The sequence below is a fragment of the Leptonychotes weddellii genome, chromosome 5, assembly GCF_054177405.1.
Source record: "Leptonychotes weddellii isolate Sample4059 chromosome 5, ASM5417740v2, whole genome shotgun sequence".
NCBI classification, from domain to species: Eukaryota; Metazoa; Chordata; class Mammalia; order Carnivora; family Phocidae; genus Leptonychotes; species Leptonychotes weddellii.
In genome coordinates, this window is record NC_138373.1 from 34,685,347 (window position 1) to 34,698,398 (window position 13,052).

Below are 13,052 nucleotides of genomic sequence, written 5' to 3' on the forward strand. Positions count from 1 at the left end.
GACGGGCACCCTGTTGGGGGCTCGTTTACAGGGCCAGAGCTCAGGAAGGGGCTGGTGTCTGACGCTGGTGGAGGCAGAAACAGTGGGAAATGAGGCAGGAGGGCCTGCTGACTGGACTGAAGGCCCTTACCTCAGAGACAGTGGGGGTCTTGAAGTCTGGTGTGATGGTGACAAGCATTCTGGCTTGTTTCTTGGTTTTGTGTTATTTTCTCCAAGAAGATTACTTTTGTGTCTGTGTAGTGGGAGAGCCTGGGGGAGCTGGCCAACAGTGAGGTCAGGTAGGAGGGCCACCAGTAAGGTCTGGAGACCTGGAGCCCCAGCTGCCCAGCTGAGGCCAGAGCAGAGGGGAGGAAGAGGCCATGGTTGGGGGGTGGTGAGCAGGTGAATGGCAGGTAGTTACAGAGGGAATCTTCTAAGTTCCCAGAGCTGGTTCCAGCGTGGTGGGGGGTGAGGCTCCTCAGATACCACAGGGTGCCCAGAATTCCCCTCAGTTGTGACACCGTCCACCCAGAGAGCGCGTCAGCCCCACAAGTGAGGGGCTCAGCCCCACCCGATCGCCGCCACCCCCACCCCAGAGGCCAGTCCCCAGTCCTGTGCTTCTGACCACAGGCTGCACAGTGGAGGGTCCGTCCTCCTTGGGCTCTTCCAGTCAGCTGGAGTGGATCACATTGCTCAGGGAAGAATCAACAGCCAGATGAGGAGATGCACAGGGCGAGGTCTGGGGAAGGCACAGAGTCCTCTCTAGGCGCCATTCCCCACAACACCTCCAGGTGGTCAGCTACCTGGAAGCTCTCTGAACCCAGTCCTTTTGGGTTTTTATGAGCTTCATTGCATTGTCATGATTGACTAAGTCATTGGCCATTGGTGATTGATTCAACCTGGGGGGCGTTGTCCCCTCCCTGGCGGTTGGGGTGGGACTGAAAGTTGAACCCTCTGATCACTGGTTGGTCGTCCTGGCAGCCCACCCCGCCCTTGGGCGGAGACCAAAAGTCCCCTTCAGTAACAGAACAGAAGACACCTCTGTGGCCCTTATCCTGAGAAATTCCCAGGGTTTTAGCAGTTGTGAGTACCAGAAACCCCTAATCTGCCCCATGTAGCATTAGAATCTGCAAGGTGCTGGTTACACTGGCCCATCAGTAAACACTGAGTGTCAGCTTAGTGTGTACAAGGTTACCTTTGAGTAACATTCATTAACAGAAATGAAAGGCTGCACAGGCTGCTTTCCTTAATCCTAATTCTTTCCTTTTCCTCAGGGGACTGTGAAACAGCTCTTACTGTTCTCCGAGGCAGAGGGGAGCCCATGCTTCCTCGACGTCTGTGGAAATTTCCTGGTTGTGGGGACAGACCTGGCTCATTTCAAAAGCTTTGATCTTTCCCGAAGGTACAATTTTTGTCTAAATAAAAGTGCAGGCCTACCTTGGAGATACTGTGGGTTCAGTTTCAGACCACTTTGGTAAAGCAGATATCACAATAAAATGAGTCACATGAATTTTTTGGTTTCCCAGTACATACAAAACTCATGTTTTTACTCTCCTATAGTCTATTAAATATACAGTAACATTGTGTCCAAAAAAAATGTCCATGCCTTAATTAAAAATTCCTTTTTTGTTAAACAGTGGTAACCATCATGTGAACTTCCAGCACATTGTAAGCACTGATCACAGGTCACTGTAACAAATAGAACAATAATAAAAAGGTTTGAGATAATGCAAAAATTACCAAAATGTGACAGACACCAAGTGAGCAAATGCTGCTGGAGAAATGGCGCTGATTGACTTGCTCAACGCAGGTAGCCACAGACCTTCAGTTTGTTAAAAAACACAGTATCTTGGACGTGTACTAAATGAGGGATGCCTGTGCACATTTTAAAAATTAGTCAGGACAGGACACCTGGCTGGCTCAGTCGTTAAGCATCTGCTTTCAGCTCAGGTCATGATCCCAGGGTCCTGGGATCAAGCCCCGCATCGGGCTCCCTGCTCAGCGGGAAGCGTGCTTCTCCCACTCCCCCTGCTTGTGTTCCCTCTCTCACTCTGTCTCTCTCTGTCAAATAAATAAATAAAATATTAAAAAAAAAATTAGGAGACAAAGTGGTGTGTAGAAAATGGTTAGGAGCTGGAAACCTGTTCATGTTCCCGTTTCATTCCACTGAGTTTTTTTCATTCTACTAAATTTTTTGTAACACCTTATGTTTTGGCATAAATCCTTTTTAAAAAATATTTATTTATTTATTGGAGAAAGAGTGAGGGAGCAAATGGGGGGAGGGGCAGAGGGCGAGGGAGAGAGTAAATCCCAAGCAGATTCCACGCTGATTATGGAGCCCTACACGGGGCTCAGTCTCAGGATCCTGAGGTCGTGACCTGAGCTGAAATCAAGAGTTGGACACTCAACCGACTAAGCCCCCCAGGCGCCCCTTGGCATAAATTCTTAATCTTTGTATACTGGGGGAGGGAGCAAACAGGAGTATAGTTGAGCACATAGAGCAGGGCAGTTTTTAGGTGGTAAAATTTTCTATTTGGTGGATACAAGGCACTGTAGTTGTCAGGGCCCGTAGAACTTTATAGCACAAAGTGAGCCTAAAAAGTATGCAAATTTTAAAAATCTTTTAGCGGATCCCAGGATGGAATATGGAATGTGGGAGAACAATCTAAGTGTGCTAGAAATGTGTGAAACAGCCTCCCTGGAGAGGCGGTGCTGACCCCAGCCCTTTGGGGATCGGCGGCGTTGTTGACACTTGGCTGGGGGACCGCATACGGTGCTGCCCTGCAGTCCATGGAGCTCCCCCACACAGGGCATGGGGTGACCGGCCCCCACCGGCACTCAGGCATGCAGAAGTGAAGGACTGAGTAGCCGATGCAGGTTTTGGGAGCTGGGACTTCTCTGTTGGGAGGAGGTGACAGATAAGCAGGGGGATGAGGCGAGAGGAGCCGCATGGTGATAGGTTGAGTGGAAGTCATGTTTAGCTTAATACAGACACAGCCGGGTCAGATACACGTACATCTGGCAGTTAGTCCACATGTGTGTCCTGGCTCTGTGCGGCGGCCAAGAGGCAGCAAGCATGCCTGGCACCTGGATGCGGGTTTCCACAGCATTCTCCATCGGAAGGACCAGGCTCCTTGGAGAAATTCTAGGACTGAGGCAGGAGATGCACACATGAGCCTGGAGTCTGAGCAACTGTCCCAGCCCAGAGGAGCTGAAGGAGAGGGGACCATGAAATGTCACGTGAGGCCTGGAGGGCTCCTGGGACAGAGGATGTTAGGGAAACACGGAGGAAATGGGAATTCAGTGAGAACAATCGGATGAGCCACTGCTTCCCACCCAGTACTTCTCGTAGCAGCAGCAACAAGCCAGAACCAGCTAAGTGGGGGCTGCTTACCTGCAGTTTTGTTTCTCCGCAGGTGTAGCAAGTGTGACAAAAGCCCGTTCTGGCAGGACGAACCGAGGGAAGCTGGGTGCAGAGCGGCTGCTTCTTGTGTCAGAAGAGTAGGGGGAATACATACTCATATTGGCTCAGTAAACCTAGGAACTTTAAAAATTCACCCAGAAAAATCTTGAATCATTTTGTTTACACCTGAAAGTAATACGTTGTTATTGTCAATTATATCTCAATTTAAAAACTTTATTTTATTATTTTTTAAAGATTTTATTTATTTGATTGAGAGAGAGAAAGAGAGCTCAAGCAGGAGGAGAGGCAGAGGGAGAACCAGACTCTCCGTGGAGCAGGGAGCCCGATGCGGGGCTTGATTTCTGGGACCCTGAGATCATGACCTGAGCCAAAGGCAGACGCTTAAATGACTGAGCCACCCAGGCGCCCCTCAATTTAAAAACTTTAAAAGTTTAAGCTAGCCCTGGATTCTAAGCTGGCCCCTCTCCTGGGTGCCCAGACCCTCAGAGTGAGCACCCTTGGGCCTTTGAGGAGCCCCGAGTTTCGTGGATGAAGGTTTGCAGTCCCTCAGAGAGCCGGTCCTGGACTGTGAGCTGCCCGCATGCGGGGAGGGTGAATGGCCGAGGGCTGGGCTTGTGCTTTGCCCTGAGACCCTTGTGTCCCCCCTGCAGAGAGGCGAAAGTGCACTGCAGCGACAAGAACCTGGCCTCGCTGATCCCGGGCGCAGCGGGCATGGCCTCCCTCAGGTGTAACGCCAGTGGCAGCAAGATCAGCATCCTCCTCAGCAAGGTGGGTGGAAGTCAGCGGCTGCTCTCCCAGGACCGGCGTCCTCGGGCTGTGCCCATCTTCGCACACAGCTCTGCGGCCCCACCTCTCCTTCTGCCACGAGGCCTGAGCCCCCACGTGTCCCCAGTCCCTAATTCCTCTGAAACCGCAGTTCTTCCTCTGCAGGGCTCTGTAGCTCTTCTCTTTTCTATCCCTTTTCATCAGCCAGCTGTGCTCTGTTGGCTCGAGGGGGTTGCAAGGACCTCTGAGCTCTAGCTTAGAGAACTAAAGGCGTGATGACAGCTAGAGGGTAGGTTCTGAAGGGCACTGACATGCGCATGTCTGTCCCGCTCTTCAGGCAGTGGGCCCTGCCTCCCATGGGTGTTTGCTCGTGAATCCATTCATCCACAGCCTTGTTACCGATTGCCTTCCATGAACCAGGTGCTTCTCTGGGCACTGTGGGCACAGGCCAGTGGTTAAACAGGAGAGCTCAGCCCCTCCCTGTGGATGAACAGACATCCATCTAAGAATGAGTCAAACTGTGCCACGTGGTGCCAGGCAAGCCGCCGGTCGGGAGGCTTCCCGAGGAGCTGTGAACCCGCCAGGCAAGCGTGCAGCGGGGGGGCACCAGCAGAGGCACTGAGAGTGCGAGCAGGTGGCACAGCCTGGCCTGGCCAAGGGTCCGCTCTCTGTGGCAGAGGGGCGAGGCCGAGGCTGGCACGGTCAGTGGGCCATCACACAGGCACCAGCCTAGGTGCATAATGTCGTCTCTTTCTAGGATTGCTTCTCAGTGGTGGTGCCCACTGCAGCTGTCCTGGGGGTTGGGGTTGGCTGATGTGTGCAAGGACGCTTCTACCCCTCAAAGCAGTGTGGAGGTGGAAAGGGAAACCTGGTGAGGAGCTTTGCGGGGATGATGTGGCGTCCTGTTTCAATGTTGAGTTTGAGGCATCTCAAAGCAGTAAGTGGGCCTGTAAAGACAAGCCTGAGTCTCAGAAGGGGAGTCTGGCTGGAAATGGGGATCTTGGAACGATAAGAGTAGTCCTGCCAGCCTGAGCACTGGGACAGGACGTGGGGAGGATGGGCGGTCCAGGGTCACTGATCCAGGCAGCTGGAGGGCGGTGCCAGAACACGCGTGCACAGGACCAGAAACGGGGCGTGCAGTGGGGGAGAGGGGGAGAGCATCCTGGGATGTAGCACCATCTCCATGGTGCTGGGGGTGAATGCAAGAGTGGGGACGGCGCAGTGACGAGTGGCCCTGGAGACCCGCTTCTCCAGCACGCAGTGACAGTGAAGGACGAGAATGCCTCTCCTTGCATCAGGAATTCTTGCCCATGGTAAAAGAAAAAATGACAAAAAGAAGACATTCAGGTAGCACAAGAGAGCTTGCAGTGAAAATCAGCTGCCCATCCTCCCCTCCAGCCCTGCCGGCACTCCCCTGGGGGTGGGGAGTGTGCTTTGGAAAGGAGAGTCTGGATTCTCTGGGGCAGGAGGCTGGGGCCTTGAGTGTTGCTGACGTGTCTCCGGTCTATTGTTTGTCTTTCATTTTGCTAATGGTGTTCCCGGAGATTAGAAGCATATTCATAGGTACCCAAACCTGTTGATTTTGTGATCCTTCTGCTGCTGTTAAGCTTACAGTATCTTCTGTCTAAAATGTTGACAAATTCACTTCTTGGCCTTTCTTAAGTACTCAGGTCCCCTTAGCTTTCCACCGTCTCTTAGAATAAAGCCTGGAACAGTCTCCCTGAATTTCTGGTATTTGTTGCCCCAGCAGCCGAGCTGGTTTGTTGGGACCTGGACTCCCTGCTGTGTCTGTGGTCAGTCCCCCTCAGCGAGGATGACATCACTCAGATCAGCACTGGCCACAGCTGGACAGCTAGAGTCGGGCCTTCACGACGTTTTAGAACTTGTTTTCAGTGCTTGGAAATTATAAAGTAGTGCTTGAGCTGTGGTCTCAGTGGGATGAAAGTGAATCGATGTCCACTTAGGAAGGCCAGATTGGCTGGCGGGTCGTGGACACCAGACACTTGTTCTCAAACCTTTGGCGTGTCAGCCAGGCGGTACCGTGAGCTCCATTTTCTCTTCCCCCAGGCGGACAACAGCCCTGATTCCAAAATCTGCTTCTACGATGTGGAAATGGACACGGTAACCATCCTTGACTTCAAGACGGGGCAGATTGATCAGAGGGAGACATTGCCCTTTAATGGCCAAGAGACCAAGAAGTAAGACTGTGGTTTGGGAGGATTTCATTGAAAAAATACTGACACTGATACTCAGTTAATGGTCAGCTTTCAGGCAGGCCGCTGAGTTACACTTCAGACCTCAGGGATCTCAGTAGTTACCAGTGCTCAGAACAGGCAGGAGGGCCAAAACGCCCGGGCAGTTAGGATGGACTTGAGCCTCTGAGGCCCTGGAATTACCTGGCAGAACCGGGCTTCTGGAAGGGCAGTGGCGACCAGGGCCGCACGATGGCTGAATCTCAGGGTGAGTGTGGTGGTCACTCAGCTCTGTCAGCGCCTGGAAAGGGAGGGCGTCTGCACGGGTCAACATTGTCTTTCTAGAGAAATAATGGTCGCTGTCAGGGAGTTCGTGTTTGTAGCTCCTGCTCTGCCAAGGACTCATATTTGATTCTGCAGGAGGTGACGCCTGAGGGCCACGGGCGCTGCTCAGGACTCGGGGGGGATGCTGCAGCCAGCACCTGCACCGAGTGCACAGCGGCAGAGCCCACGGCTGCAGAGCCCATGGCTGGCCTTGCCGGAGTCTGTTCCTTTGGTCTTACAGCCCCCACCTCCCTACCCAGCTCAAAGCCTTTTCCAGAACCTTCTTTCCCCTGGTGGCTTAACTGGCCACTGCTGGTGGTCCCACCTGAACACACCCACCCTCACTTCTCCGCAGCCTTGTTCTGCTGATCTGGCTCCAAATGTCCACTGGAATTTCTTGCCATCACCTGAGCCTCATTCTCCAGAAACTGGTCTTGTCTACCCTGGTTGCTCTTCCACCCTGGTTGCCTGGTCTGAAACCTCACAGCTAACCTTTCCCTTAGTCCCCCCGTCTGTGACTCATCCCATTTTCCTTGTTTGAACTGTGTCTTAGACTCACGCTTTCCCTCCACCCTCCACCTCTGAGCCACATGGAGCCCAGCCTATCACTTCTCCGGTGGTGGTGGGACAGTGCACAGCCTCCCCTCGGGCACCTGTCCTCTTCTGAGATCTGACCCTTCCTTTGCCTCCGGACCCAGCTTGTCTGTCGGCAGCATAACACACACATCATCCTGGCAGGATGCACGGTCCACCCACTGGTCCTGGCAAGAGCCCTCCATGGAGTCTTCAGAGCCAAAGCATCACATGTTCTCCAACAAGACTACACTGGGCCTCTTTCACCAACTTGCTTCAATCTGAGAGTCACCTCAGGCAGGCTGGGTGCACCATGCTGTGGGGAGGGGCTCCGAAGCCAGCAGCCTAAGCAGTGCCCACCAGCCTGCTGATGCTCACCCAGGTCCCTGGCACGCGTTTCCAGAGGCTGCGAACCCAGATGCTCCTCTCAGTTCTCAGGACTCAGGACGGGCCTTCTCTTTCAGGAGCCACGCCTTTGTGGATGAGAGACTGATGGATCTCATTCCCGTGAACCATTTCTGGGACCAGAGCGAGCCCAGGCTGTTCGTGTGCGAGGCCGTGCGGGAGGCGCCAGGAGCCCAGCTGCAGCCTGGGGACAAGAAGCCGCCCACCGAGGACAGCCAAGGCCCCACGGTACCATGGCCGCACTGCGTTTGTATCTAGTCACGGGGGGCTCGGCAGGTTCGCAATCTCCTGATGTGGTTTATGGGGAAGTTAGAGGGAAGTTGGTGCCCGTGGAGCAGAGTGCCACGTCAAGGATGTGTGGCCTGCGTCTCCCCTCAGGGTTGGCACAGACTTCTTTGTCTGGTCTCACTCAGACTGTCCTATTTCAGTTTTCCTGTTACATCAAGTACTGTGTATTTCTCTCCAGAGCAGAGCCTGCTACCGAAACAGTTAATGGAGCTAAGCCATGGTGGGGGCGTGTCCTGGGGCTGAGTCAGCCGACTTCTTGCTCTTCCCTCCAACAGGCCGATTCCCACTGCATTGGCCTCCTTGCCTGGTCCCTGCCCTCCACCCTGACCAGACTCCCTGGCTCTGTAGGGCATTCCTCCCCGCAGTAGGGTCCAGGACTCCAACACTTTCCAAACGTGCTGTCGGAACGTCTGGCGCTCCCTGCGAAAGCCAGTGGTTGGCTGTGCCTCCCCATCTATGATAGGTTCCCAGTAAGTCAGCAGGGGCAGCCAGCCTGCCAACACTAGCGGACTTGTATCCCTGCCAAAGGAAGTTCCCTCCCAGGGTGGTGAGAGTGGGGGCCCCAAGATTATCAGCAGTCAGTGTCCACGCCCCGAGACTTTGAGAAGCAGATCCAGTCCTTGGCTCTGAAACACTGAGTGGTAAAATGCACAGAGGCAGCATCTCTGTGACTAGGAGTGAGAAGCAGCCATGCGCAGAGTTGTCTCACGGTAGAGGGTGACGACCCCAGGCAAGCGAGGAGGGCGCGTGCTGATCCCCAGTGAAAGGCACTTCCCGGCACTCCGATCAGATACCTCTTTAGGGCTCTTGTGAAGATGATATGAAATTGCAGGAATTCACACAACCAAGGAGAGGCTCTGGTGTCTTCGACCTCCTGCTGTTCCCGTTCAGAAGGTGCTGCGGACGGTGCTGGTTCTCCAAATCGTACACGCAGGACCCAGCAGAGCACCCGGCCTCTTGGCTCTGTGTCCCTTCTCTCTTGAAAGCAGAGGAGAAAATCTTTCTGCTATTGTTAATTTTTTAGGAGATTTATTTATTTATTTTTAGAGAGAGTGAGCATGTGAGCAGGGAGAGGGAGAGAGGATCTCAAGCAGACTCCCTGCTGAGTGCAGAGCCCCATGCAGGGCTCTGTCTCATGACCCTGGGATCATGACCTGAGCCGAAATCAACAGTCAGACGCTCAACTGACTGAGCCACCCAGGCACTCCTCTGCTATTATGGATTTTTATTTTTATTTTTTTAAAGATTTTACTTACTTATTTGACAGAGAGAGACACAGCGAGAGAGAGAACACAAGCAGGGGGAGCAGGAGACGGAGAAGCAGGCTTCCCACCGAGCAGGGAGCCCGATGTGGGGCTCGATCCCAGGACCCTGGGATCATGACCTGAGCCAAAGGCAGACGCTCAACGACTGAGCCACCCAGGTGTCCCTATTGTTGATTTTTATATCAGAGTCAAGGAACTGAACAGAAAAACTTTAAAACACAAGGGTTCTTTAGTTTCAGTCACCAACCAGGATGGGAAGGATTAGCTTTTGCTGCAAGAAAATCCATCCATGAGAAGGGTCTAGCAGCCCTCAGACTGCATGAGGCTCATCCTTCCAGAAGGGGGAGGTGGGTTATCTGTAAGACTGTTCACGTGTTCATCCTTTCTTCTCTGTTGTGTGTGAACATCCTGACCATGAAAATGGGGATTAGATGCCAAATAGAAAATCGTATCGCCGAACTAGAAACAGCGCTGTTTCCCCTCTCTCGCAGACAGACGTGGTGATTCTGTCCTTCTTCGTCACGGAAGAGCACGGCTTCTTGCTCCAGGACAGCTTCCCCCGGCCTCCCGCCTACCAGAATCTTCTGGGGATCGAAGTGCCTCATTATTACTTCATCAGAAAGGTGGGAGCCCCACGAGCACAGGGCCGTGTTCTCGGGTTCTCCTCCCCTGTTGGGCAGGGGTCTGTGGGGTCTCCCGGAGCCTCCAGGGTGCCACGGCTCCCCCTTGTTAAGCGAGGCAAGCCATCTGCTCTCATGTGTTTCCTGAAACTCCAGTAGTTATGAGGTTTCCAGGTCAGGAAACTTACAGGACTTGGCTTTGCTATCAAGACAGAGTAGTGCTGAGGTGGAGTGTCCAGGATCCCTGGGCTCAGGGGCCAAAGACGATGCAGACCCACACAGTCCCAGCCCCAGAGGTGGCCCCCTGTGCTTGTTTAGTGTTGACAGATGGGGTGGTTTGCAGCACACAGGTGCACACTCCCAGCTCCGTTCTTTGTGTGTGTGTGTGTTTTAAAGATTTTATTTATTTATTTGACAGAGACATAGCGAGAGAGGGAACACAAGCAGGGGGAGGGGGGAGGGAGAAGCAGGCTTCCTGCCGAGCAGAGAGCCCAATGCGGGGCTCAGTCCCAGGACCCTGGGATCATGACCTGAGCCAAAGGCAGACGCTTAACGACTGAGCCACCCAGGCGCCCCTCGGTTCTTTTGGATAATAAATTCTTTGCCTTCGCTGGGCTTGGCCTCCTCGTCGCCACGGCCCCTTGATCTGTAAGCATCCCGCGGCGAGGCTACGTGGTGCTGCGGGCGGCTCTGTCCACACAGCCTTCCTTCCTTCCCTCGTTGTAAACTGTCAGTGCCGAAACGCTGTTTCTGGACCTCATTCCTACTTAGTGCTCCTTGGGCATTTTCATTTCTCCTCGAGGTGAGAACTCAAAAAGTTGTGAAGGCGTTTAAGGTCCTGTCTATGGAGTTTCCCCACGACTTTCCCATCACGGGCTGTGGTTCACTGCATACGCTGATGGGCCTCCTCTTTGCCCTCCTTTCTGTGTCCACACGCCCACCCTCCCCCTGGTCCCAGAGAGGAGACACATGCAGTGCCGCTGTGAGTGCCACTCCCCACTTACCATCTATACCCCAGACTTTGCCATGTTCCCAGGCTCTGTTTTAATTTATTCTAAGCTGCACTTGTCCGCATGCTCGTCCTTTCTGCTTGCATGCCTCAGTTAGCAGGTTTGTTAGGGAGCCTGATGCCACGGCAGCCCCTGGGTGGGAGCAGCATGCCCATGTCACTCCGTAGAGCCCTCATCCTGGTGAGCAGCCCGTCACCTGATGTTTGTGATGCAGGAAGGAGTTTGTTTACCTGGATTGGTAACATAGGAAGTCTTATCAATTCAACCTCTGAAGTGCTTGTAACAAATAGCTGTGAAGCATTGTGTTTTTTTAAAAGCTGCCCTTCTTCAGATTACTGACCTGTATTCCAGGCCTTCAGCCCAGTGTCTGGAGGTTCTCCACCTGCACACTTGAGGGTGTGGATGCGAGTCTGACCCCCCAAGGTCCCCAGCTCGGTGTCCTCCTCTCGGAACAGAGATGAGGCTCCAAATCGAGGGCAGCAGCGAGTTCATGTGGCAGGTGACCCACAGGCTCTCCTGTTTGTGTGAGAATTCCCAAGTGTGACCACAGTGGGCCAGGTTCTGATCAGAACTCAGCATCAGATCCACATGGCCATCCAGCATGGCCAACCTGTTGGAGGTCAGGCCTCTGCCTTGTGCTTTGTGCACACATTTTCTGTTCTCACTCAGTGCAAACTCTGTAGCATTCAGCCTCCTGACATGACCCAGCCTGTGCTCATCCATGAGCCCTGAATTCAAGCCACCTAGACGGTGGGCTGCCCCGGTCCTTTGCTTATGCTCTGCTCTGTGCCTGGAAGGGTCTTGCCATCCACACCTGGGTCTGACAAATCCTACCCGTGTTTTAAGGCCCAGGTCAAGTGCCCCCTAAAGTTGGGGACTGCAGGTGAATGGCAGAGGGAGCAGTGAGATAGGGGCTGCTGGGAACTGAGATAGAGGCAGGGGTCATACAGCAGCAGCGAGGATGAGATCGGGATTCCTGGGCCCACTTCCACCGTGGTGAGGGGTTTCCCCCACAGCACCATGCAAGTCTCAGCTATCACTCAGGTACCATTTGGGTGCCTGACAATTCAATTCAATTCTTTTATTACTGAAGTGCAGTTGACGTCTGATGTTGTATTAGCTTCAGGTGTACAACATAGTGACTTAACACTTCTGTCTACAGCTCTGGGCTCAACATGATCAACTCAGTCCTGACACCGTCCACCCAGAAACAGCGTGAGGTCCCACAGATTAGGGCCTCAGCCCCACCCAACCGCCCCTGCCCCCACCCCAGATGCCAATCCCCAGTCCTGTGCTTCTCACCACAGGCTACAGAGTGGAGGCTTCCTCCTTCTCTGGCATACTACTAATCCAAGCTATTGTTTTGGAAACTTCTACCTGAAATCGTTTTGGCGTCACTTAATTTTAAGACTCTGTGCCTGTGAGCACGTCCGTGTGGGTCATGAAAACTCTTCCTAGTCTGCAGAACAGACCTGGGAAGCAGACGTCTGCATAGTCATTTCATAACTGTTGAGAAGGTGGCTTTAGTGAACAGCTCCGATGACCTTGGATGCCCACAAACTCATGCTGCATTTGGCAGGGTCTGTTGCTGGGCGTCCATGCCTGCTTGCAGACAGACCCAACACTGACCAGCTCTCAAGGCAGGGACTTAGCGTAGGCGTTCACTTTACGTGAGCTGACAGCCAATGGTGGCCTTGTCATTCAGCCAGGAGAAGCAGACGGAGAAGACCAGGTGGACTCAGGGTGCCCGTGCGTGGGCAGGAGACCCCTGCGAGACTTCGTCGGGCTAGAGGACTGCGATAAGCCCACTCGGGATGCCATGCTTCACTTCAGCTTCTTCGTTACCATCGGAGACATGGATGAAGCTTTCAAATCTATCAAACTCATCAAAAGGTGAGGACTCTGCTCCCTGCGGTGTCAAAGGGATATGCACGGCTCTCGGGGTCTTTCTTTAGGTCTCTCTCCCCTTCTAAGTGAGCTTCTGAGAATCAGTAACTCTTCTGTGACCATGTCGTGCTGTATTTCATGGTTTGTCACCCGCGGAAATGCCGCCGCGCTTGGGGACGCAGGATCCCACTGGCATGCTGTGTCACCCAGGAGCCGTGTTGTGGCCGCACGGTGGGGCGCGCAGAGCAGGCGAGCCTGGCTCTCCTCTGCAGGACTCCTGGGCTGCTACTAGCTTGATTTATTGTCAGCCATTCCATGTT

The 13,052-nt window shown here is 53.5% G+C and overlaps 1 protein-coding gene across 3 annotated transcripts in view; it reads left to right on the plus strand.

Moving 5' to 3' along the window:
* IFT140 (intraflagellar transport 140) overlaps nt 1–13,052 on the plus strand; it is a 77,519-nt gene that overhangs the window by 29,396 nt on the left and 35,071 nt on the right. For all 3 annotated transcript variants that reach the window (XM_081820359.1, XM_081820361.1, XM_081820360.1), the window contains exons 14-19: nt 1,254–1,381; nt 4,054–4,171; nt 6,236–6,366; nt 7,722–7,890; nt 9,707–9,838; nt 12,551–12,738. In XM_081820359.1, the coding sequence (XP_081676485.1) occupies nt 1,254–1,381; nt 4,054–4,171; nt 6,236–6,366; nt 7,722–7,890; nt 9,707–9,838; nt 12,551–12,738 (866 nt within the window). The remainder of the gene's footprint in view (nt 1–1,253; nt 1,382–4,053; nt 4,172–6,235; nt 6,367–7,721; nt 7,891–9,706; nt 9,839–12,550; nt 12,739–13,052) is intronic.